This window comes from Rhinoderma darwinii, chromosome 2, assembly GCF_050947455.1.
Source record: "Rhinoderma darwinii isolate aRhiDar2 chromosome 2, aRhiDar2.hap1, whole genome shotgun sequence".
Taxonomy (NCBI): Eukaryota; Metazoa; Chordata; class Amphibia; order Anura; family Rhinodermatidae; genus Rhinoderma; species Rhinoderma darwinii.
The window spans coordinates 399,283,748-399,309,503 of record NC_134688.1 but is presented as its reverse complement, the minus strand read 5'-3'; the positions used below and the strand labels follow the sequence as shown (position 1 = coordinate 399,309,503).

The following is a 25,756-nucleotide window of genomic DNA, read 5'->3' as shown; positions in this document are numbered from 1 at the left end:
CACCATAAAGAGGAGCAATGGGCAGAAGCTTTGGAAACTATTCCCACCTAATCGCTGTGTGCCGCTTGTAGGTTGTGCCCATTTGTTTCCAATGGGTGTTTAAAACTCATATTTCTACAAAAAATAGGGCTTTGAAATGGTTCCAGTTGCCCTACATGTGGGCTGGAGGGAGCACACTAAAACAGTGTTTGTTTCTAGCATGAATGCATTGATAAGATTGGAAGGAGGGGTATACAGAAAATGTTAGGCAGAAGCAAAATGTGCAATGATAGATTAATATATACTCCCGGTCTTCCTTTACAAGGTGTATAAAAAATGTAGCCCAAAAAAACCCACTGCCTGCTTTTTTTTTTTTTTTTTACTATATTTACATCACAAAAATAAAATATAAGATGCACTGTAACTTATTTGTACCCCATAACGCACAGAAAAATACAATTTCCTCCACATAAAACAAGGCCTTACACGACGTCAATGCAAAAATAAAAAAGTTATGGATGCTGAAAAGTAGAGAAGTAAAATGAAAAAATTAGCTGGTCGTGAAAGGGGTTTTCTGAGATAAGCTCAATATCAGCAGAAACGTTTCTCGGATCCAAGATAAACGTTGTAATTTACTATTAGAACTGTGTCCCGTTTCTAGATGCGGAACATATTTATTATCAAGTGCAAATGTAATTTCAGGGTTTTTTTTTTTGTTCAGAAGACCCCGTTAAGGCCTTTTAAGACCTGTCATTAACGGGTTAAAAAAATAAAAATCAGTGGCTCCCATTTAATTTTAATGGCCTGTAAACAGATGTGAAAATACAAACTCTAGCATCCATTTTTTGACCGACAAAAAGAAGTGACCAAATCTGACGAAGCTTCTGCTCCTGTGGTCCGACTTAATGTCATTTCAGGGGTAAATAGACTTTTCAGCCTGACTTTTTTTTTTTTTTTTTTTTCTTGTAATCGCTGTGATGGAAAACGGAAATGATCAGCGGAAATGACTTTGGCTCTAACATATTCTTTGGGACAGGTGATACGTATCTATGTCATGCAGTGTTCACAGCAAAGCCAACACCAGCTTATCTGCAGAGAATGCTGTGCATGACATGATTTGATGTGTGAACAACGTCTAACTGCAGGATGTGAAATTGTTTACGGCAGCTGTAGTCAACACGTATTTGTGTGGATGAGCCAGCAGTAGGTTCTAATACCCTAGGCGACTCGTGGGAACATCGAAATCTACAGACTACAAGTTTGTCAGGAATGTGGAGAATTGTGCTGAGTTAAGGAGCAACTCGAACCTGCTTTTTAGATAAAGGACCTATTGAGGGCACAGGCATGCTGTCAATGTAGAATGTAGGTACAGGAATTTAGGTGCAATACGTTAACTTGTCCTGGGCATTTCCACATTGCAGTAGAGTGCTTAGGCCAGGGAATTCTGCATGAAAGTCAACACCAAATCCTGCCTTATTTGGTGTTGACTTTCATGCAGACTTCTGCCTGGGTTTGCAGCTGTGAACCCCACATGAGGGGATTAAAAAAATAAAGTCCATACTCCCCTCCCCCTGGTCTCACATAGCGACATGTCACTACTCCCAGGGCTGGTCTCCATTGTGCCTGCCTCCTGGGAATGACGTTTTCTCCCATGTGACCGTTGCAGCCTGTGATTGGCTGCAGCGGTCACATGGGATGAAATGTCATCCCAGGAGACCAGGTGGGGAAGGCTTGACCAATCACTATGGGTAACGCCATGGATGGTGAGAATGGACTGTTTTGGTTTTTCTCTACTTGCAAATTCGCAGCTTTTCCACAGCAAAAATCACAACGTTTGCTATTTATTGTGGAATTTTACTTCCACATTTAAACTCCATTTGGAAAATCCGCAACCATTCCGCAGCATAAGGGTACGTCCACACGCAGTATAAACACTGCAGAATTTCCGACCATTTTCTGTGCAGATGTTCCATAGCATTTTTGCAAGAGAAATTGATGTGCTGCAGGTTGCGAATCCGCACCGCAATTCAATTTCCGCACTTCTTTTTTTGTGCTTCTGTTTTCCACAGTGCGTGGACGAGATTTGTTGAAATCTCATCCACTTTGCTGCTGCTGTAATACTGTATATTTTCCGCAATTAAATCTATTACGAATAATCCGCAGCTAATCCACCCCGTGTGCCATGTGGCAGATTTTGTTGCAAAAATTTCTGCAGCTGAAAATCTGTTTCATTAATCTGAATGGAACTTGCAAAAATTCATGCACCTGCTGCAGAAACAACCCCATTTGAACTGATTTTCAGTCACAGAAGTTTTTGGGACAAAATCTGTTGTGCGTGAATACACCCTAAATTGACCCTAAATTGACATGCTGCGGTTATAAAATCTTCACCACGGATACATTTCTGCATAGAGATGTTCTGCAGCCTTTGGGTGAGATTTTTAATATCATCCACTTTGCTGCTACTGTAATACGCTGCAGATTTTCCACCCGTAAATAAAGTAAATGGGACAATGCTGCAATACCAGGCACGGTCGCTACAAAAGTAACCGCGTAAGTTCGAACCAGATTTAAACTGTTTAAACAATGAAGGGGCAGCACCTTTCAAACAGATGATTGGTGGGGGTGCCGAGAGTTGGACCCCCTACCAATCGAAGATTGATGGCCTATTCTAAAGGCCCTATTACACGGGCCAAATCATTGGACAAATGTGCGTTCATATGAGGGCACGTTCCCGATCATTGCGCTGTGTAATCAGGGCAACGATCAGCCGATGAAGGAGCAAACACTCGTTCATCAGCTGATCTGCTCTTTTATGCAGAATTAAATATAATCGTCGTCGGCAGCACATCTCCCGCTGTAATCAGGGAGATGCGCTGCCGACATGCTGAAAATGTACGGGGATGAGCGATCAGAGTAACAATCATGGAACGTAAAGGCGTTTTTTACCTGAGTAAAAGGGCCTTAAGAATATTCTCATTCACTCTAGGAAGCCGATTTTGAAAATAGTAAGCGTTATGTCCTTTTCACATGACATGTTTGACAAATATGCTTAAACATTCAACTTTTTCCTGGACTCTGGAATGGAATAATGAAGTCTATTACACTATTCCAGTCTTATTTTTTTTTTTTTTTTTTTTGCGATATACTGCAAAAAGGAAGGTTGAAAGGGACACACTCTTTTGGCCCCTGTCTGACAATGGAGCTTTCCTGACGTACAGGCTAAGGCCTCATGCACACGTCAGTATTTTACTTCAGTATTTGGAAGCCAAAACCAGTAGTGGAACATAAACAGGGAAAACCTATAATGGAAAGATTTGCACCTCTTCCGTGTATTGGACCCACTCTTGGTTTTGGCTTCCAAATACGGATGCAAAATACTGACCAGAATACTGACGTGTGCACGAGGCCTAAGGGTATGGCCAAAACTTGATGTGAACAGTCTTAAAAGTGTAATAGAAAAAACTTCATATTCAAAAATATTCATGGTGAATTACCATCTGGTCAGACTGAATTTAGATAACCAAAAGAGAGGGATGCAAGAAGTCTGTGTGTGCTTCATTGATTGCCGGAAACCCTCGGACTGCATCGCCCTACGAAAGTTATGGACTGGAGAGGAGAAAGTTAAAAATAAATTACAGGAAATATCTGGTTCATTCTGAGTTGGCAAACTAATAGAATAAGACTGCGTGCTATCATTATATTTATTTAACCTCTGGACACTGAAAATATCTATCATTGAAAAAGCAGCACTGGAGAAAGATAGAAACCATCGGCACCCTGCGATCGCCTCCCAGGGGTAACCAATATAGCCACCTACCTTTTAAGACCATTTAGATACCACGGTCGCTATAAAGCGCATCATCTAAGGGGTGAAACGGCTGCGTTCGAAGGTAACTCAGATCCTGGCTGTTAGAGCGGTAGCCCGGCTGTTATTAGACAGGCCAGCACCCGTCATCTGGTGCATCTCTATGATAGGTGATACATTTTTATGATGGCCATTGACAATAATCGGTTGTTCCTAGAAATATGCCCACAATGATGAGCTCCTTTAACGTGAAGAAAAACTGACAAGCCATTTGGCCGTACGAGATGGAGGACCGGAAAACAGAACAACCAACCGAACATTCTAGAGGAACAACAAATATATATGTTCAGATCTGATCGTTATCTGATTTACAGAAACAAAAATTGTATGGTTTGATCCGTTGGAAGGCAAACCTGATTATGGGTAATAGCAGGACACTCATGTAAATCCAGTTCTCAAAGTGCCACACTGATTACCTGGCTGCCCATCTGTTTAGAGGGGGCATCTGAACATTTGATCCCAATGCCTTTTATACTTTATTGTATGGCTGTAGTGATATTAGCCGCTTCTAGCGAAGAAAAATGAGATAGAAGGCAATACATTAGTGACATAAAAAGTCTGTTAAGGCATTTCAAACCCCATCAGGGACGCATTATATTTTAGTCTTTCATTACAAAACTATTTGATGGTTTCTTTAGAAGTACCAAACCTTGTAACTACATGCCATCTTTTATCTTGTATTGCAATGGTATATCTCATACCTCCTACTGCCATGGGGAAACGTCCAGGAAATACGTCTATTTTCAACTATTCTTTCTTCCCGAAGGCTACCATGGAAACAGATGATCCTTTACCCTCCACTATATCAATATGCATCTTCGTTATTGTACAAGCTCTTGCATCACTTTGGCTATTTAGTCTGCATATAGGCTGAGCATGTGAGTTGGTGTTTGGCCCACGTATAGAGGAGATTCGGTGCAGCACATGCTTTCACAGAAAAGGGAAGTTCCTAAAAATGTTGTACCACGGATTTTTTCATGAAAGACTGGTGAGTATGTAGCAGATTTGCGGTTGTGAAATTCTCAACCTGTTCAGTGTGTTTAGGATACCATCGGTATATCATTGTAAGATCTCTTATAAATGCAAGTCTAAGGTTTCATAGATGTTCTTTGGAGACCTCTTATGAGCAGGTTTTGTCAAATACTGTGCTCTTGAATGTCAACTTTTTTGGATTTCACCTAAATTTATCTCTCAAAGTGTTTATACTTGAGTGTTTTTTGTGTGTTTTATGTTTGCTATTTGGGAAGATACGGGTTTAAAGAGGACCTGCCACCTCTCCTGACATATCTGTTTTAGTAAATAATTATATTCCCCATGAATTGACAATTCTGGAGGATCTTTTCTCAGAACTTGATGTTGTGCCGTTCGTCTGTTATTCCTTGTAGATATTTAGGAATAACTGGTAACTCCCAGTTGTCAATTTAGGGGGGATCTACATAGACTGACACTGTCCAATCAGTGCTGCCCGAATGGGACCGTGTAGGGACACAGACCAGGAGAATAACATCCAGTTGGCTATTTATAGGAGAAATAACAGGAACGGTACAATGTAGAGTTGTACTAAAGTATGTTCCAAAATTATTTCATGGGGAATACAAGTATTTACTAAAAAAGGCATGTCAGGAGAGGTGGCAGGTCTTCTTTAACCCCTGGGAGACACGGCCAATCTCAGTTTTTGTTTTTTTTTCGTTTTTGTTTTTTCCTCCCTGCATTCCAAAAGCCATAACTTCTTTGCTTTTTTTGTCGTCATAGCCGTATGAGGGCTTGGTTTTTGCATGGACAAGTCGTAGTATTTCATGACACCGTTTATTGTATCGCATAATATACTGGGAACTTTTTTTAACATTACTTTACGGGGAAAAATGGAAAAAGGGGGGGTTTTAGAACTTTTAATACTTTTTTTTTTTTTTTGAAAAACAAAAGTCTTTTATTTAACTTTTTTTTTTAACTTTTTTTTTATTTGTCCCCCTAGAAGACTATAACCAGAAATCGTTGGATCGCTTGCATAAAATACTGCAATACTAATGTATTGCAGTATATCGTGATTCTGACCGTCTCCTTTGAAGCCCTGCCAGAGGTAGATCTTCAAAGGAGTACAAAGATGGCAGACATGGGGTTGTTTATTAGGCCCCCAGGCTGCCATGACCATTATAAACGGTCGATCGCGCCGCGGGTGGACGGGGTGGTGTGTTTGAGGGGGCGCACCCTGATTGTAACAAGCCGCGGTCACTTTGATTACACCCGCTGGAGTGAGGTGTCTGCTGTGTAACACAGCCGTCACCCGCCGAGTATGGAGCGCGCTCAGATCGTAAGCGCGGTCCATACTTCCCCTTGCCGACATTTCAGTAAGTATTTCGTATGTCGCCAAGGGCTTAAGCAAACTAAATTTTTAGGTTTGGTGTAACAGAAGATTCTCTTTCTGTGAGGCAGACTAGTTTTTTGTTCTATAGTGACCTATTTAGTGTAATATTTGTAATAGTATCACTTGATTCATAAGCACAAAGTTGAGGATTGTCTTCTATAAAATGCATGCCTGAAAGCAAGTGTGTCCTGCTGGACATTGTCCTGTCTGCATGTTATAGAACAGAGGGAACTGCACAGATTGTAACGTTTTGTGGGCAAAAATTCAGTATAATTTACAATTTGCTATAAATCTCTGTTCACTCAGTCCTACTCCTTAGCCTTCCCATCACAAGTGTCCATAGAGAGATAGCTGTCAATCAATGAGTAGTACCGCCCACTGGACTCATTCGCCAGAATGAGCAGGGCTTTACATGGATGAAAAACAGATTATACTAATTGTTTTCACACACAAATTTATTGTAGTCTGCTCAGCTCAATAAACTTTTTGTTCTTTATTTACTCCGACATGGCTGTGTAAGTGTTTTTGTGAGACAAGTTGTACTTTATTAGGGCACCATTTTGGGGTACATATGTAAGATGTGGAAAATACAGAATTTTTATTTTCTCTCCTAATGGGATTTCTTATTGATTTTTATTTTTTGTTGCCCTGTGTATAGTTAGATACACAGGTAGTTGCTAAGGAATCTATAAGTAGAAATTATTTTCCTGGATAAACGTTTAAAATAAGTTTTTTTTATTTTTTTAAAATTTGATTAATCTAAAGAAGTGGGCACTAATGCCAAAAAGTATCTGAGTACAGGCATTGGCAACACATACGCCTTTGATAAAGTGTCTGAAGTATAATAGTTCAGTATTCATACACTGTAGAGAGGCAGTAACAAATGTAATGCTGGTCTGTTTGCCATTAAGAAGCAAAATTCCCTACGCGTTTCGGCACCCCTATCAGAGGAGCGTCCTCATGGGTACAAATTGCCTAAAGAGTTCTAAATGCAGGTCAGCACATATTATGCTCTTTGTTTTCCGGCGTGCACTCTGATAGACACTGATGACTGGTCTAGCGCGCGCTGGGGAAACCCTAGAGCCTAATGAGGCTTAGCCCCACCTACTCTGGTCGCGTCCCTGGGACCTACACCAATAGGTGTGTATTATGTCGGAATGACGTCCACCGTATGGGACAGCCCCTTGGTAACGCCACGGCCAATAGTCGATGCATACAGCATCCGTGGTCACCAGGGGAGCTTCAGGCGGCCGGAATCAAACGCCGCTAATAAACAACACACAAGGAAACTGAATGCGAAGTAAGCGCTCAAAAGTGTTGGACCTAATTTAAAAGATGACATCAAGGACCTCTTTACGAATGAGAATAAGATGGTCACACTACATGTTGTAGTGCCTCCATACTAAAAATATAGACATACTAAATGTAGGTAATAAGATACCTCTGGTCATATTCCTCCATATAAATTGCAGGGGATTGATTATTTGTATGTGGGGCGACAAAAAAAAAAATCAATCACAACCAACCTTGCTGTGATTGTGATGCCCAAAGAGAGAGTGAGAGAGGACCGGGAAGTCGGCACATATTCAAAGTTGCCAAATTTAGAGAAAGGACAAATAGGATATTTGTTCATTAAGTCCCAGTGGTCTGATGGTTTGCACCATGAAGATCCACTGGGCCGCCTCCTGCATAATCCTCCTGTCCCAATCTCCCCTTCTAACAGGTGGTTTGATATGTTCCATCCCATGAAATTTAAGGACCATAGGGTCCCCTGTATGGCATTCCCATACATTCCTGGAGACCAGAGGTATCTTCCTTTCTAATAATGTCACATACGTGGTCCCTAATTCTCCGCCTAAACTCTCTTTTGGTCTTCCCCACATATTGCATCTCACATACACAAGTAATTAGATACTCCACCCCTTTAGTCAAGTGGTTGATAAAGGATCTCGTATGGAAAGCTTCTCCTGTGGTCCTACTCCTGAAGGTCTTAGTATTACAAATAGAGCTGCATGCTTTACACATGCCACAACGAAACGTCCCCTTGAGGTTTGTTGGTAACCAGGTGGTGTTTTTCTCACCCTCAAGATGGCTATGTATTGGTCTATAATAGATTTTGTTCAGAAGATGTCGGAATATCAGAGGGCTGTCCCCAACAAGGTTACACACATCTGGGTCTGCTTTAAAGGGAATGTTTTTTTAGCTAAACAGTTAGTATATACATGATTACACATTGTTCTAATTTTTTTTAACAAGTCAGGAAATATTATAAATTAAATTCTAATTTATAACATTTCTATGTGCTGGTCACTAGAGGGAGAGATTCCCAAAATTGCAGCATTGGCATGTGGTAAAGCAACCTCATTGCTTTATACTGCAAAATTGGAGAAGACACACTCGCTCTAGTGTGCTCAATTAATCCCCCTCCTTTATCCTGGCTAGTGCCAGAAGAAAGGAGGGGGTTGAATGTTCAAACCTCCTACACTGTGTGCTGCCATTTTTTGAGCGAATGCACAGTGTAGTAGGCTTACATACAGTGGTAATCACAGTAAAACACAAACATACGCAAACATAACTTACCTGCTCTTGCCGCTACCTCCGCTCCTAGTCCTTGCTTCTGAACATATGTCCGGAAGCCGCGACCGGAAGTAGTCATCTTCCGGTCCACATGAAAATGGCGCCGGATGTCGCTCGGCCGAAGACCTTCTTTTTGGACTGTGTGGGAGCGGCGCATGCGCCGTTCCCACACAGACGGCGTTCACCATAGTGAATGGAACGGCTCCGGTTTGCATTCTCTATGGGGATGTATGTGCCGTATTCCATCTCTGTATGTGTCGTTAACCGACACATACAGAGATGAAAAAAAAAAATGCCAGCCCCCATAGGGAAGTAAAAGTAAGAAAAAAGTAAAACACAAAAACACAAATAAATAAAATATATTTTAATAACACACTTAGGCCTCATGCACACGACCGTAAAAACTCCCGTTATTACGGGTCGTAATTAGACTTTATTGGCCACGGGTACCTTCCTGTTTTCTTACGGGAAGGTGCCCGTGCCGTTGAAAAAGATAGAACATGTCCTATTTCAGGCCGTAATAACGGCACGGGCAGCCCATAGAAGTCTATGGAGCTCCCGTAATGACGGGTGGCTACATGTGTGCACCCGTCATTACGGCAGCGTTGCTAGGCGACGTCCGTAAATAGTCACTGTCCAGGGTGCTGAAAGAGTTAACTGATCGGCAGTAACTCTTTCAGCACCCTGGACAGTGAATTCCGATCAGAATATAGAGCAAGCTGTAAAAAAAAAAAAAAAAGTTCATACTTACCGAGAACTTCCTGCTTCCTCCAGTCCGGTCTCCCGGCCGTTGCCTTGGTGACGCGTCCCTCTCGACATCCGGCCCGACATCCCTGGATGACGTTTCAGCCCATGTGACCGCTGCAGCCAATCACAGGCCAATCACATGCTGCAGCGGTCACATGGACTGCCGTGTCATCCAGGGATGTCGGGCTGGATGTCAAGAGAGGGACGCGTCACCAAGACAACGGCCGGGTAAGTATGAATTTCTTTTACTTTTACCTCGGAAAGGGCTGCCCCTTCTCTCTATCCTGCACTGATAGAGAGAAGGGGCTGCCGATTAGTGCAGTGCACGGGTCCATAAATACTGGTGCAAAACGAGTCGAATACGTGTGACACCGGACCCGTATTTACGGGTGGGAAAAAATACGGTCGTGTGCATGAGGCCTAAAAGCAAATTTATATAACCTTTTTTTTTTTCCGCGACACCTGTCCTTTAAGAATACCCCAGTGTTGCCGATCAGCGGCTCGTCGCCGCTGATTTTGGCAATTAAACCGTTAAATGTGGTGCTCGATTGCGATCACCACATTTAGGGGGTTTGTAGCACATCAGCAGCCCCCATGCAATTGTGGTGGTTGCTGATGCTTCTGCTGGCATCCGGAGGCCAGGCAACGGCCTCCGGGTCTGCCATGTATGGAATCCTATGAGAACCAGCCTTACGGACGTAATGTGCTCGTGTGAATCCAGCCTTACTGTCAGAATGACTGTGACGTCACACTGACCGTTGGAATACATTACACTACTTAGGTTGTGTAATGTATTCTAGCAGCGATCAAATTGCAGGTAAAAAAAATTAAGTGTAAAAAGTTATAAAAATTTTTATTAATATTTTTTTTAAAGTGTAAAAATAAGTTGTTCTTTTCCTATAATAAGTCATTTATTATAGGGAAAAAATTAAAACGTTAAAAAAAAAGTACGCCTATTTGGTTTCACTGTGTTCGTAATGACCCAAACTATGAAACTGTTATTTTTTCCGCACGGTGAACGCCGCAAACAAAATAAACGGAAAATTATGTCAGCATCACTATTTTTTGGTCACCACCCCTCCCAAGATATAGAATAAAATGTGATCAAAAAGTCGCATTTATCCCAAAATAGTACCAATAAAAACTACAACCCGTTCCACAAAAAAACAAGACCTCCCACAGCTTTTTTGATTAAAAAAGTTACGGCTCAGAATATGGTGTCTCAGAAAATAAATTATTTTATAGAAACTTAATTTTATTGTGCAAACGCTGCAAAACTTAAAAAAACCTATATACATATTGTATCGCCGTAATCATACCGACCCGCAGAATAAAGTAAAACTTAATTTATTGCGCACAGTGAACGCTGTAAGAAATAGACTTTAAGACTTTAAAACGCCAAAATCGCAAATAGTCTTTTCTTTGTAAAAGTAGTAAAATATAAAAATAACAATACGATTACAGTGATACCAAACTTATATTGAGACGCAGAATAAAACTAAAGTTGACGGTTTTACCACACGGTGAAAGACTTTAACACAAAACCCCCAAAACAATGGAGGAATAAGTTTTTTCCAATTTCAGCCCGCAAATTATTTTTTTCAGTTTCACAGTACATTTTATTGTACTTTAAATGGTGTTCATAGAAACTACAACTCTTCCCACAAAAAATAAGCCCTCACGCAGCTCTACTGACTGAAAAATAAAAAAAATGATGGCTCTTGGAAGGCGGGGAGTGAAAAACGAAAATGAAAAAGGATCAGTCCTGAAAGGGTTAATTAATTTCTAATGAAAAAACATTTATGACCACATATGGGGTATTGCCGTAATTGGGAGAAATTGCTTTACAAATGCTGGGGTGCTTTTCCTCTTCTATCCCTTGTGAAAATTAAAAAATTCAACGTTTAAAATGTTGATATTCATTTTCACGGCCTACTTCCACTAAATTCTACAAAAAACCTGTGGGGTCAAAATGTTCACTATACCCCTAGAAAAATTCCTTGAGGGGTGTAGTTTCCAAAATAGGGTAACTTTTGGGGGGTTTCCACTGTTTTGGTCCCTCCGGGGTGTTGCAAACTCGACATGGCACTGAAAACCAATCCATCAAAATCTGCGCTCCAAAATCTAAAAGGCGCTCCTTCCCTTCTGAGCCCTGCAGTGGGAACAAACAGCAGTTTATTACCACATATGGGGTAATCGGGAACAATTGCTTTACAAATGTTGGGTTGCTTTTTCTCCTTTATTCCTCGTAAAAATGAAAAAATTCTATATTTCCACAGAAAAAAAGGTGATTTTCATCTTCACAGACTAATTCCACTAAAATCTGCAAAAAAACTGTGGGGTCAAAATGTTCACTATACCCCTAGAAAAATGCCTTGAGCGGTGTAGTTTCCAAAATGGGGTCACTTTTGGGGGGGGGAGGGGTTTCGACTGTTTAGATAACACAAGACCTCTTCAAACCTGACATGGTGCCTAAAATATATTCCTAAAAAAAGGAGGCCCCAAAATCCACTAGGTGCTCCTTTGCTTCTGAGGCCGGTGCTTCAGTCCATTATGACACTAGGGCCACATATTGGATATTTCTAAAAACTGCAGAATCTGGGCAATAAATATTGAGTTGCGTTTCTCTGGTAAAACCTTCTGTGTTACAGTTTTTTTTTATTACAAATGAATTTCTGCCCAAAAAATTAAATTTGTAAATTTTACCTCTACTTTGCCTTAATTAGTAACTATTTTGTGTGGTATTACTATCTGTTTTACAACCAAATACATTTAAATTTAGAAAAATGCTAATTTTTGCTAAAATTTGAAGTTTTTAACAAATATTGAATTTATCGGCCAAATTTGGCCACTAACCTAGTACAATATGTCACGAGAAAACTATCTCTGAATCGCTTGGATAGGTTAAAGCATTCCGGAGTTATTACCACATAAAGTGACACATGTCAGATTTGAAAGGGGTTTCAACGTTAATATCTTTGGAACCGCTTTGAATAGCCCAACTATTTTTACTTTTTTTTTTTTTTTTTTTTTTTTTTTACAAGACTTATAAGGCTTTCATTTTCTAGATTAGTTAAATTAATTTGGTGTCTTTGAATTTTTATTATGAGCAGACAAATCACAGAAAATGTTAAAAAAAACAACACTTTTTTTTAATATTTACCATAGAGCTATATATATATATATATATATATATATATATATATATATATATAATCTCCCAAATAAATAAATCTTGCAGCACTCCGATAGAATAGATGAAAAACTGTGGTTTCTTATTCAAGCCAACATAGAAAAAGTGCGACGTTTCAGTCCAACATTAGGACTTTTTTCAAGCATGGTGATACATACACAATCCAAGGTCTATAAAGCATGTGCAAAAAACAAGGCAATCAATCTCATTAGAATAATTTAAATAATTAGAAAAATATATAAAGCATGTAGCTAAGTGTAAAATCATGTTTTATTGTATCAAAACAGTCCAACATTGATACAAAAGTGTAAAGTGACATATTCAACAATTAAAATAATAATAAATATGAGAAAGACATAATACAGACATAATTATTTGACAATCAAATATTCAAAAAGCTGTGTCATATATTAACCATGTAGGACCATTAACCATTTGAGACCATGGTAGGTAATTCATATATTTAAATAGTGCTCACTGTTCATTGCGTCCATGTCCCTCCAGCGCGTACTGACGAAAACCGGAAGTGACGAGTGTAATCAGTCACTAGGATACCTAGTGCTGGTACGCAAGCGTCACCAACCCTCAGCACGCGTGCGCCGAGCGGACGAGAGCCGAAAGCGGCATCAACTAATCGTTGCCAGGCTACAAGCAACGAGAAATACATCATTAGTGTTTAGGAACTTAGTATATATATAGATTGCGAACAAGCTCAATCTAATTGAACCCTCATAGGATAGAAGAATGAAATAAAAAGGCCCTAATACGGGTGTATATGTGTGTGTGTGTATATATATATATATATATATATATATATATATATATATATATATATATATAATTATTTTTTTTTTTTTTCAAGAATGTCCTGGATCCGTATCAAAGAAGGTAAATAAACCTATAAAAATTAATGAATGTAAAAGTGAGAAGCAGCAAAAGACCAAAAGAATATGATCTAAATACATTATATATATATATATGCACACACACACACACTTTAGAGCTCTGTAACAATTAGTCCTCTTCTCTCGCCGTCAGCCTGGATCGCTGTGAGGGGAGAGTGATGAGGGCTATATACACGCGACAGTAAAAAAAACGGCAGTCAAGAAATGATCAACTGTGGGTTTTTCATGGCTGTTTTGCATCAATGTGTCTCAAAATCTTAATCCATTTCCCGGCTGTCTGACCGTTTTTAACCGGCATTTGCCATCCGTTTTTCATGGACGTTAAAAAAAATAAATAAATAAAAAATGGATGAATTTTATTAGGCTTTTTGTTCCAGCCCCCTGAAAACACCACAGTGCCCATGTAGATAGTGCCGCAATACCACTATAGATAGTGCCACATAGTGCCACAGTTCTCCCTGTAGATAATGCCCACATAGTGCCACACAGTGCCCATGTAGATAGCGCCACAGTGTCCCATGTAGGTAGTGCCAATATAATGCCACAGTGCCCATGTAGATAGTGCCGCACTACAACCCCCTGTAAATAGTGCCACCACCCTGTAGATAGCAATATTTCCCTGCAGATAGCGCCACCTCTCGTAAATGGCACCCCCTTCTTGTAAATATCACCACTGTAGCTCCCTGTAGGAGCGAAATCCCTCTCGCCGAAAATTCTGCTCCTACAGGAAGCCCCTGATGTGTGTCTCCATATATGGACAGTGACGTCAGGGGTTAACTCTAAAAGCGGAATCCCCTGCCAGAAAGGGGATTCCGCTCCAGGAGTAGCCCCTGACGTCCCTGTCCATATATGGACAGTGACATTAGGGACTTCAGTAGCGGAATCCTCGACACAGAGCGATCTGACACCGGGGATTCCGCTCCTAGAGAGCGCTGCTGATGTCATTGACCATATATGGATAGTGACACCATGGGCTTCTCAGTAGCGGAATCCCAGGCCTGAGTGTCGACCGGGGATTCCGCTCCTAGAGAGAGCCACTAACGTCACTGTCTGTGCAGTGACGTCAGGGGCTCTCTCTAGAAGCGGAATCCCCGGCCAGTGCGATCTGACACCAGGGATTCCACTCCCTCCTAGAGGCAGTTCAGGTTGCGCTATCTACAGTGGGGGTTGCGATGCTATCTACAGCTATCTGCACAGGGGGGGTGGCACTATCTACAGTGGGGATGGAGAGACGACCGGGGGCTCCCTCTAGGAGGTGAATCCTCTGCCAGAGCACTGGAGGGAGCTTAGGTGGCGCTATCTACAGAGGGTTTTGTGCTGCCTACAGGGTGTTGTGGGTGGCACTATCTACAGTGCGGGGTGTATTCTGCGGCTCTCAAAGCCCAGTTGGGCATTAAGAAAGTAATTAGCATAAATCTAAAATTGCTCATAACTTCCTCAAAAATGATCGTTTTTCAAAATAAAAAAATGATGTTTTATCTACATTACAGCGCCAATCACATTATGTAGGAGACAGGGCACTTATAATCTGGTGACAGAGCCTCTTTAATATAGGTTTATTACGGTTAATGCTGGTTTTAACATTGAGGGCAGGCTGGGGCTGGACAAAGATTTTATTTTAGTTTTGTAGGGCAACAGCTCCAATTTATCTCGCAGAAGTTCGTGTCCATAGCAATATATTAAGTTGTATCTCCCGAATCCATGAGAAAGCAATGGGCTAAAAGAAAAATGTGCAACTTTTATGTTGGTTGTGACACCTAAAACTGTAGGCGTGGATAAGAAATCTCTTCAATTTTAAAAAAGGTTGCTGAACCTTGGAGAAGATGTTTTTAGCCAGGCAAGAGTGTGAAGCAGGGATGAGGTCTCTGCTGGGATATTTCTTGTAAGTTAATGTTTGTAGGGTTGATGACTAATGAAAGAACAAATTAATCTGGACTAGGAGTAGCCCACTCCAGGAGCCAGTTTGATTTTATTTTTAGTAGCAACGGAGAAAGAACGTCCTATGACATCAAGTGAAAACATCCAAAAGTGCTCAGCAAGCAGCACATTTCTTAGCTCCAGGAATTTGGCCAACCTTGCACTACTGTTGTTGTGGGTTCTTTTTTTTTCAAAGAAAATTTTGAGTATAAAGCTCGGTTAACTTAAATAATATTTTTTAAATGTACATTTTTCAAAGTGTAAACACACTGAATATTGAATATTTCTCTTATCTAAATTACAGAATGGACAGCAGTTTGCAGAGGAATCAATGTGTGAAGAAGACAATGAGAACAATGTAAGTTTTCTTTGGATATTGGAATAAAAAAAACAAAAAAAAAAAAACAATTTCACCCGCACTAAAAATTGTGTAGTAAATCATATATTACATTTATCTATGTAGATTTTAAAGTAGACGATGTGGCATAATGAACACTATATTGATATATTTCTTGTTATACGTGTTTAAGCCTCATGCACGTGACCGTGCTTTTGTGTCCGATCTGGGGCCGCAAATCCGGCCCGCACGAACTCAGGACAAGTCATTTTATGGTCCGAATTTGCAGCTTGACAAACTGGTGACGTCAATTTATTATTTTTTTTTGTTGCGGATCCATGAACCCTGATACACTGATGTACAACAAACGTTTTTTTGCAGTCAAATGGACCGCAACAGGTCCGGGGTTTTGCAGCTCGCAAAACCACTGCGGTCGTGTGCATGAGGCCTTAGTGTAACAACATAATTTTGAATGATTTTGTATGAGTATCGTGCTATATGGTTACAATCTTATATTAACTACTTAAAAGGGGCTGGTCTTTTATATGGAAGACTAAAAATTCACTTGCAAGTATCCTTCTGATCTCCTATGAATGTCTTTTCAGGTCCATGCATATCTGCATAGGAATAGAGCAGCACTTCCTCAACCCTGGTCTTTTACTATGCAGGTGTTTAGAACAGTAGATCACATAGAGAACCTTTCACCTGCCCATACATGTGCAGCATGTAACGGGCAGGGCTGCACAAACCCTGAGGCACTTTAAAAAAAATTCTATCCTCCTCCGTTCTGTAGATATCGGTGCCGTTCTATTTGGCGCCCAATATTTAAAGAACTCCCTGAACTGTCAATGGGGCATGTAATGGCAAGGGGGCATGTAACATGGTTGGGACACTGCCCAATCCCCTGCGGACAGCATCACAGCAAGAGCTGGAGAGAGGAGAGCGTGTGTGCGCACATGCGTGCTCTCCCCTCTCCAGCTCTTACACTGTTCGTAGCAGTGACACGCCCCCTTGCCAGTTCGGCAGACCAGCACAAGACTGATCCCTCGCAAGAGATCAGTCTTGCCCTTGTCTGCCGAGAGCTGAAGTGAGAGCATGCGTGCTCTCCTCCAGCTCTTACACTGTCCGTAGCAGTGATACGCCCCCTTGACAGTTCGGCGTACAAGACTGTGATCTCTCGCAAGAGATCAGTCTTGTCCTTGTCTGCTGAGAGCTGAAGAGTGAGAGCGTGCGCTCGCATGCACGCTCTCCTCTCTCCAGCTCTTGCACAGTCCGCATCAGTGATTCGCCCTCTTTCCATTATTTGCCCCCTTTCCAGTTCGGCAGACAAGGACAAGACTGATCTCTCACGAGAGATCAGTCTTGTCCTTGTCTGCCGAGAGCTGAAGTGTGAGAGCGTGTGTGCGCACACGCTCTCCTGTCTCCAGCTCTTGCTGTGATACTGTCCATAGCTGATTGGACAGTGTCACAGCCATGTGACTGGCACCCTTGCCGTTACACGCCCCATCGACCGTTCAGGGAGTTATTTAAATATCGGGTGCCAAATATAACGGCACTGATATCTAAATAAAGGAGGAGGGTAGTTAAAAAATGTAAGGTGCCCCAGGGTTTGTGCAGCCCTCCCCATTACATGCTGCACATGTATGGGCAGGTGAAAGGTTCTCTTTAAAGGTGTTATTCAGTTTCTGAAAATGTATTGCTAATAGCTGAAAATGAGGTAAATTAACAAAAGGAGCAGTACTCTCCTATCCTTTCCCCTGGTGCTCCAGCGGTACTCCTGGTGATTGTTTACATGCTAGTAGCATGTGACCACTGCAGCCAATCAGAGGGCTCGGCAGTGAAAATTGTATTTCTGGTCCGCTCGGATCTCCATATATTTGTGATAGACTTTTTTCGAAGACTTTACACCACTTCTTATTATGAAATAAATTATTCCATTTTTATCCAAAGCCAGCAGTTTGATGTTAACCTTGGCGCGGAAACCTTTCCTCGTACAGAACTGCTAAGGTTTTGTAAAATGAGAAGTTCCCGCTATCGTCCTACACATATTGTTTCACTTTCACCTTGATTCTAAAGTGTTTAGAACAAATGGCCATAGAGTCCCCATAGATTCATCAGTGGAATGCTGGCTGTTCTTTCTAAGAACTAGATTTTTGTTTCCTTTCTGATTGGGTTAACGGGGGATCGCCCGTTATGGTGATTGTGTGAGTCCCTGCGGTCACTTGAATAGGAGCAGAGCTGCAACTCAACCGCTATTCTGTGACCAGAGCCATCTGCTTCTGGCATAGACGTGCGGTGCCTGGAGGCAGCCGGAGCAGCTGATCGGTCCGGGTGTCTGACCCCCACCGATCATATACAGATGACCTATCTGGTGGATAGGTCTTCAGTTGTCCGGTAATGGATAACCCTTTTCAGTCTTTAAAGGGAACCTGTCAAATTGAAAATGCAGCCCAATCTGCAGTATGCATGTTATAGAGTAAGAGGAGCTAAGCAGATTAATATATAGTTTTGTGGTAAAAGATTGTGTATAACTTGTAATTTAATTTAAACCTCTGCTCAATCTGGGTTTAGGTGTCCAATGGTCGGTCTCGCTCAATGAACCCTCAGAGGTTCCTGGGTTTGCGTGCAACAGCTACGTCCCTGGCCATAGCACAAGATATATACACTGAATGGCCACTTTATTAGAGACACCCATTTAGTAGTGCGTTGGAGCTCCTATGGCTTTCAGAACTGCAGCAATTCGTCTTGGCATAGATTCTACTAGGTCCTGAAATCGTTCTACAAGAATGTTTGCCAATCTGGACAGGATACCTTCTCACAGTTGCTGTAAGGCTATGTTTACACAGAGTATTTTGCCGAGTTTTTTTGACGCGGAAACCGCGTCGCAAAACTCGGCAAAAACGGCCCGAGAACGCCTCCCATTGAAATCTAAGTAAAACTGGATCGCGGGAAAAAGAAGCGACATGCCCTATCTTCGGGCGCTTCCGCCTGTGACCTCCCATTGACTTCAATGGGAGGCAGAGAAAGCGTATTTCGCGCTGTTTTATGCCCGCGGCGCTCAATGGCCGCGGGCGCAAAACGGCGCGAAAATCTGCCTCAAAGTTCCAAACGGAATTTTGAGGCAGATATTCCTCCCCCAAAATACTCCGTGTGAACATAGCCTAAAAGTATCCTTCTGCCACAGGGTAAACAGCTGCCACGAAGGGATGATCTTGCTCGGCCACAATGCTTAGGTAAGTCCTAATGTTCAAACGTCCATACACGGAAAACACGCTCACTTGATTTTATGCTGCGCGCCAGGACACCTGTCTAATTTCAATACCGTGCATGTATGTGTGTATATATCTCAAGTAAACTTTGATTCACCCTTATTGGATATACTTATGAACTGATGAAATCGTTCCAGTCTTATTTTGTACATCATGTTCTATTGTTCTTTATAGATTGTGTCAACAGTCTCCCTTTTTTTATTAGATAACTTGTGTTTGCTTTAGTTGAGATATTGGCAGACTGCAAGGGAAAAAAAAATCTATCTGTTATATCTAGGATGATTTTGCTGTTCATTATGTTGTTCACCTGTTGTATTGTGAATGGGGATGTTCGGGCTTTGCATTCGGTAATGAATGTCCTGGGGAAGTTTCTAGTGCTTGGTATCAAGCCAAGGTCTTCTGTAATCTTTGAAATTTGGAATGCTAAGCAGAAACGGCACGGAAAGACAAAATCGCATGTCTGGAATCTGCAGGATTCCTGCAAGTGCCAGACGTTGCCTGATTTATTATTATTATTATTATTATTATTATTATTATTATTAGACAGATTATCAGCGCCTAAGCACCATCAATTTACGTTGTGATAAAATTTAGCTTGTTTTTTTGCAGGTGTGCCCAAATATATTATCACGTTGATTTTTAAAGGTTGTCACTTGACATCACGTGACTTTAATTTTTGCTGTCAATGGAATGCATTGCATAACCAAATATAAATCTTCATTTGATGAGATTAAAGAGGCTGTCACCACATTATAAGTTTCCCATCTCCTACGTAATGTAGATCACAGAAGTGGTTTTTATTTCGAAAAACAATCAATTTTGACAGAGTTATGACCTATTTTAGATTTATTCTAATGACTTTCTTAATGGACAACTGGACGTGTTTTTACTTTTTGACCAAGTGGGAGTTGTAAAGAGAAGTGTATGACACTTACACAAACGTTACCGAAGTGTCGGGATTGTGAATGGACATCGTGTCCCGGCTGGAAGCGATGTCTATTCAGTCTCAAGACACTTCGGTAACGGTAACGTTAATGTGTGAGGAAGTGACAGCACATCGTGATCTCGCAAGATCACTATGTGCTGAGTACATGAATGGAGGGAAGTGTATGACGCCGATTGGTCACTGATTGGTCAGCGTCATACACTTCTCTCCACAACGCCCACTTGGTCAAAACTTAAAATACGCCCAGTTGTCTATTAAGAAAGTCATTAGCATAAATCTAAAAATAGGTCAGAACTCCGTCAAAATTGATCATTTTTCAAAATAAAAACCACTGCTGTGACCTACATTACAGTGCCAATCACATTATGTAGGAGATAGGGCACTTAAAGAGGCTCTGTCACCAGATTATAAGTCCTGTTCACACTCCCCTCATGGCTTTCCTTTAGAACAGAGAGATGACTGTGTCAGCTCCTTTTTCAAATAGATTGACTTTAATGGGGTTCGTCGGGGTTCTGGTATTTGACAGCAGGACTAGCTCTGCAGGCTGCACTATTATTGCTATAAAAAGAAATTACAGAATGTTTGACCTGGAACTGTGATCACTATTTTCATATGTACATATATACACGTTTGCAATATTTTTGCTATCTATTATTGCATTGTACAACATTGGTGGTCAAATCACAAAGCACATGTTTTACCACCATGAGGGTGCTGCAAGTGTTTTTCTATTCTATTCTATACCACGTTCCCTGTTCTCCTTATTACTGTGCATATAGAGTAAAATATAAATCAGCGGGGGAGGGGCATAGATGAATATGAAAATATATATATATATATATTTTGCATGCACCGTAATATAAAGTCACAATACATGAAAACTGTGACATTACTAAGTGACAGGACAGAATAAATATATGCAAGATCCGCTTAAAGGGAATGTCGTCAGTAAATTAACTGTTTAAATGGGTTTTCTGAGAAAAAAAATGTAATGTCGATTTACCCAAGGTCTTCTGCACTCTAACATTGTAATGTACTTACTTTTTTTAAAAGTATACGGCATGTCACTAGTGACGTTTAGTTTAGGGGGCATGTATTATCACAGTGGGCATCGTGCATGTATGGTCTCCGCTGTACACACACATATTAACCCCTTCGCTCTTTAGCCACTTTTGACCTTCCTGACCGAGCCTCATTTTTCAAATCTGACGTGTCACTCTATGTGGTAATAACTCCGGAATGCTTTCACCTATCCAAGCGATTCTGAGATTTTCTCGTGACACATTGGACTTTAAGTTACTGGCAAAATTTGCTCGATATGTTCAGTATTTAATTGTGAAAAACACCAAAACTTAGCGAAAAATTATCATTTTTCTCAATTTAAATGTATCTGCTTGTAAGACAGGCAGTTATACCACACAAAATTGTTGCTAATTAACATCCCCCGTATGTCTACTTTAGATTGGCATTGCTTTTTGAACATCCTTTTATTTTTCTATGACATCACAAGGCTTAGAACTTTAACAGCAATTTCTCACATTTTCAAGAAAATTTCAAAAGGCCATTTTTACAGGGGCCAGTTCAGTTGTGAAGTGGCTTTGAGGGTCTTATATATTAGAAACCCCCAAAAAGTCACCCCATTTTAAAAATTTCACCCCTCAAAGTATTAAAAACAGCATTTAGAAAATGTCTAAACCCTTTAAACATTTCACAGGAATTAAAGCAAAGTAGAGGTGAAATTTACAAATTTAATATTTTTTTGCAGAAATTTTTTTTTAATACAATTTTTTTTATAACACAGAAGGTTTTACCAGAGAAATGCAACTCAATATTCGTTGCCCAGTTTCTGCAGTTTTAGGAAATATCCCACATGTGGCCCTAGCGGGCTACTGGACTGAAGCACCAGCTTCAGAAGCAAAGGAGCACCTAGTGGATTTTGGGGCCTTATTTTTGTTAGAATATATTTTAGGCACCATGTCAGGTTTGAAGGGCTCTTGCGGTGCCAAAACAGTGAAAATCCCCCAAAAGTGACCCCATCTGGGAAACTACACACCTCAAGGAAATTATCTAGGGGTATAGTGAGCATTTTGACCGCACAGGTTTTTTACAGAAATTATTGGAAGTAGGCCGTGAAAATTAAAATTGACGTTTTTTCAAAGAAAATGTAGGTTTAGCGATTTTTTTTTTTTCCTCATTTCCACAAGGACTAAAGGAGAAAAAGCAGCGCAAAATTTATAAAGCAATTTCTCCCGAGTAAAACAATACCCCACATGTGGTAATAAACAGCTGTTTGGACACACGGCGAGGCTTAGAAGTGAAAGAGCGCTATTTGGCTTTTGGAGCTGAAGTTTAGAAGGAATGGTTTGCGGAGGCCATGTCACATTTACAAAGCCCCTGAGGGGACAAAACAGTGGAAACCCCCAAGTGACCCCATTTTGGAAACTAAACCCATTGAGGAAATTATCTAGGGGTATAGTGAGCGTTTTGACCCCACAGGTTTTTTGCATAAATTATTGGAAGTAGGCCCTGAAAATAAAAATCTAGGTTTAGGTTCTAAGAAAATGTAGGTTTAGCTAATTTTTTCTAATTTCCACAAGGACTGAAGGAGAAAAAGCACCGTAAAATTTGTAAAGCAATTTCTCCCGAGTAAAATAATACCCCACATGTGGTAATAAACGGCTGTTTGGACACACGGCAGGGCTTAGAAGGGATGGAGTGCCATTTGGCTTTTGGAGATCACATTTAGCAGGAATGGTTTGCGGAGGCCATGTCACATTTGCAAAGCCCCTGAGGGGAAAAAACAATGAAAACGCCGAAAAAGTGACACCATTTAGGAAACTACACCTCTTGAGGAATTCATCTAGGGGTGTAGTGAGCATTTTGACCCCACAGATGTTTCATAGAATTTATTAGAATTGGGCAGTGCTTTAGCGCACATTTTTTCTTTTTTGCAACAAATAAAGGAAAAAAAAGAAACCAACATTTGTAAAGCAATTTCTCCCGAGTACGGCAATACCCCATATGTGGTCATAAACTGCTGTTTGGGCACACGGCAGGGCTCAGAAGAGAAGGACCGCCATTTGGCGTGCAGATGTTGCTGGATTGGTTTCTGGGCGCCTGTGGGCCAAAAACAGTGGAAACCCCCCAGAAGTGACCCAATTTTGGAAACTACACCCCTCAATGCATTTACCTAGGGGTGTAGTAAGCATTTTAACCCTGCAGGTGTTTTGTAGAAATTAGTGTGAACTCGATGTTGCAGAGTGAAAATGGGATTTTTTTCCATAGATATGCCAATATGTGGTGCCCGGCTTGTGCCACCATAACAAGACATCTCTCTAATTATTATGCTGGGTTTCCTGGTTTTAGAAACACCCTACATCGGGCACTAATCTTTTGCCTGGACATTCGACCAGGCTCAGGAGTGAAAGCGTACCATGTCAAATTGAGGCCTAATTTGGCGATTTACAAAGTATTGGTTCACAACTGCAGAGGCTCAGATGTGAAATAATAAAAAGAAACCCCTGAGAAGTGACCCCATTTTGAAACTACACCCCTCAAGGCATTTGTTAAGGGGTGTAGTGAGCATTTCACCCCACAGGTCTTTTCCATAAATGATTGCACTGCGGATGGTGCAAATTAAAAATTTATATTTTTCCCTAGATATGCCATTTGAGTGGCAAATATGTCGTGCCCAGCTTATGCCACTGGGGAGACACACCCCAAAAATTGCTAAAAGGGTTCTCCCGGTTATGACGATGCCATATATGTGGAAGGAAACTGCTGTTTGGGCACGCTGTAGGGTTCAGATGGGAGGAAACGCCATTTGGCTTTTGGAGAGCGGATTTTGCTTGGTAGTAGATTTGTTTGAGTAGTGTTTTCACACATGTAAGCCGGGCGGAGTATATAAGGGGCATAGTCAGGTGTTATAATAATGGGGTAAAAAAAAACAATAAAATGATCCATAGATGTCTGTTGCGCTGTGAAGCAATCCTTTCTGCACAGGCCGGTGTCGCACTGATATATGGCGTCCTTTCTTATCCCCCTTTTGGTCCACACTCCGCGCCTTTGCAGTTTGGGGAATTTTGCTGGGAAGTGTTGTCCTGGTATAATACGGGCACCGTCGCTTCCAGCGGATATGTTTCGGGCCCTCCCTTTCCTGGTTCCCTAATTTTAGGTCCTTGATAAATCGCCTCTTCAAACAGAAGAAATGTTCCCCTCGGGCACAACTGCATATTTTTTTATTTCCTGACTTATTGGAGCCATAACTAATTTTATTTTTTCATAGACGTAGTGGTATGAGGGCTGTTTTTTGCGGGACAAGCTGTAGTTATTATTGGTACCATTTTGGGGTACATGCGACTTTATGATCACCTTTTATCCTATTTTTTGGGAGGCCAGGTAAACAAAAAAAACGCAATTCTGCCATAGTCTTATTTAGTTTTTCTTATACAGCGTTCACCATGCGTTATAAATTACATGTTAACTTTATTCTGCGGGTCAGTACGATTCCGGCGATACCTATTTTATAGGACTTTTTTATGTTTTCCAACTTTTTGCACAATAAAACTACTTTTGTAAAAATAATGTATTTTTTCTGTCGCCAAGTTGTGAGAACCATAACTTTTTTTTTGACGACGGAGCTGTATGAGGGCTTGTTTTTTGTGAGACGAGCTATAGTTTTTATAGGTACCATTTTTGGATACGTGCGACTTTTTGATCACTTTTTAATCCTATATTTAAAGGGCAAAGTGACCAAAAAACAAACTCTGGTATAGTTTTTTTACGTTTTTTTTTACACTGTTCACCGAGTGCAATAAATAATATAATATTTTTATACCTCAGATCGTTACGGTCGCGGCGATACCAAATACGTATGGTTTATTATTTTTTTTTCAATAATAAAAGGACTTGATAAGAGTAAAAGGGGATTGTGTTTTATTTTATTACTTGAAACTTTTATTGTTTTCAAACTTTTATTTATTTCACTTTTTTTTTACACTTTTTTACACTTTTTTTACACTTTTTTTACACTTTTTTTACACTTTTTTTACACTTTTTTTACACTTTTTTTTACACTTTTTGGTACACTTTTTGGTACATTTTTTGGTACACTTTTTGGTACACTTTTTGGTACACTTTTTGGTACACTTTTTGGTACACTTTTTGGTACACTTTTTGGTACACTTTTTGGTACACTTTTTGGTACACTTTTTGGTACACTTTTTGGTACACTTTTTGGTACACTTTTTGGTACACCTTTTGTACACTTTTTTTATTTTTTTTCTAATGCATTGCACTACCTACGTAGTGCAATGTATTAGATCTGTCAGTTATTCACTGACAGCAAGCCGATTAGGCTTCGCCTCCCGGCGGAGCCTAATCGACTTCCGTAATGCTAGAGCAGGAGACCATTGTGTCTCCTGTTGCCGTAGCAGCAGTCGCCAGTCCCGATTGCCTATCGGGGCTGGCGATCTGCTAGTAACCGCTACGATGTAGCAATTGCTTTCGATTTCTGCATCGAAGGGGTTAATGGCAGGGATCGGAGCTAGCTCCGGTTCCTGCCGTTACAGGTGGATGTCAGCTGTAACATACAGCTGACTTCCACCGCTGATGACGCCAGATCAGCTCCTGTCCCGGCGCCATCTTGCCGGCGGCT

General features: G+C 40.8%; 1 protein-coding gene across 3 annotated transcripts in view; it reads left to right on the top strand.

Annotated features, from left to right (window-relative positions):
• Positions 1-25,756, top strand: part of RPS6KA3 (ribosomal protein S6 kinase A3) — a 118,864-nt gene that overhangs the window by 7,312 nt on the left and 85,796 nt on the right. For all 3 annotated transcript variants that reach the window (XM_075854039.1, XM_075854042.1, XM_075854041.1), the window contains exon 2: positions 15,853-15,906. In XM_075854039.1, the coding sequence (XP_075710154.1) occupies positions 15,880-15,906 (27 nt within the window). In that variant the 5' untranslated portion in view covers positions 15,853-15,879. The remainder of the gene's footprint in view (positions 1-15,852; positions 15,907-25,756) is intronic.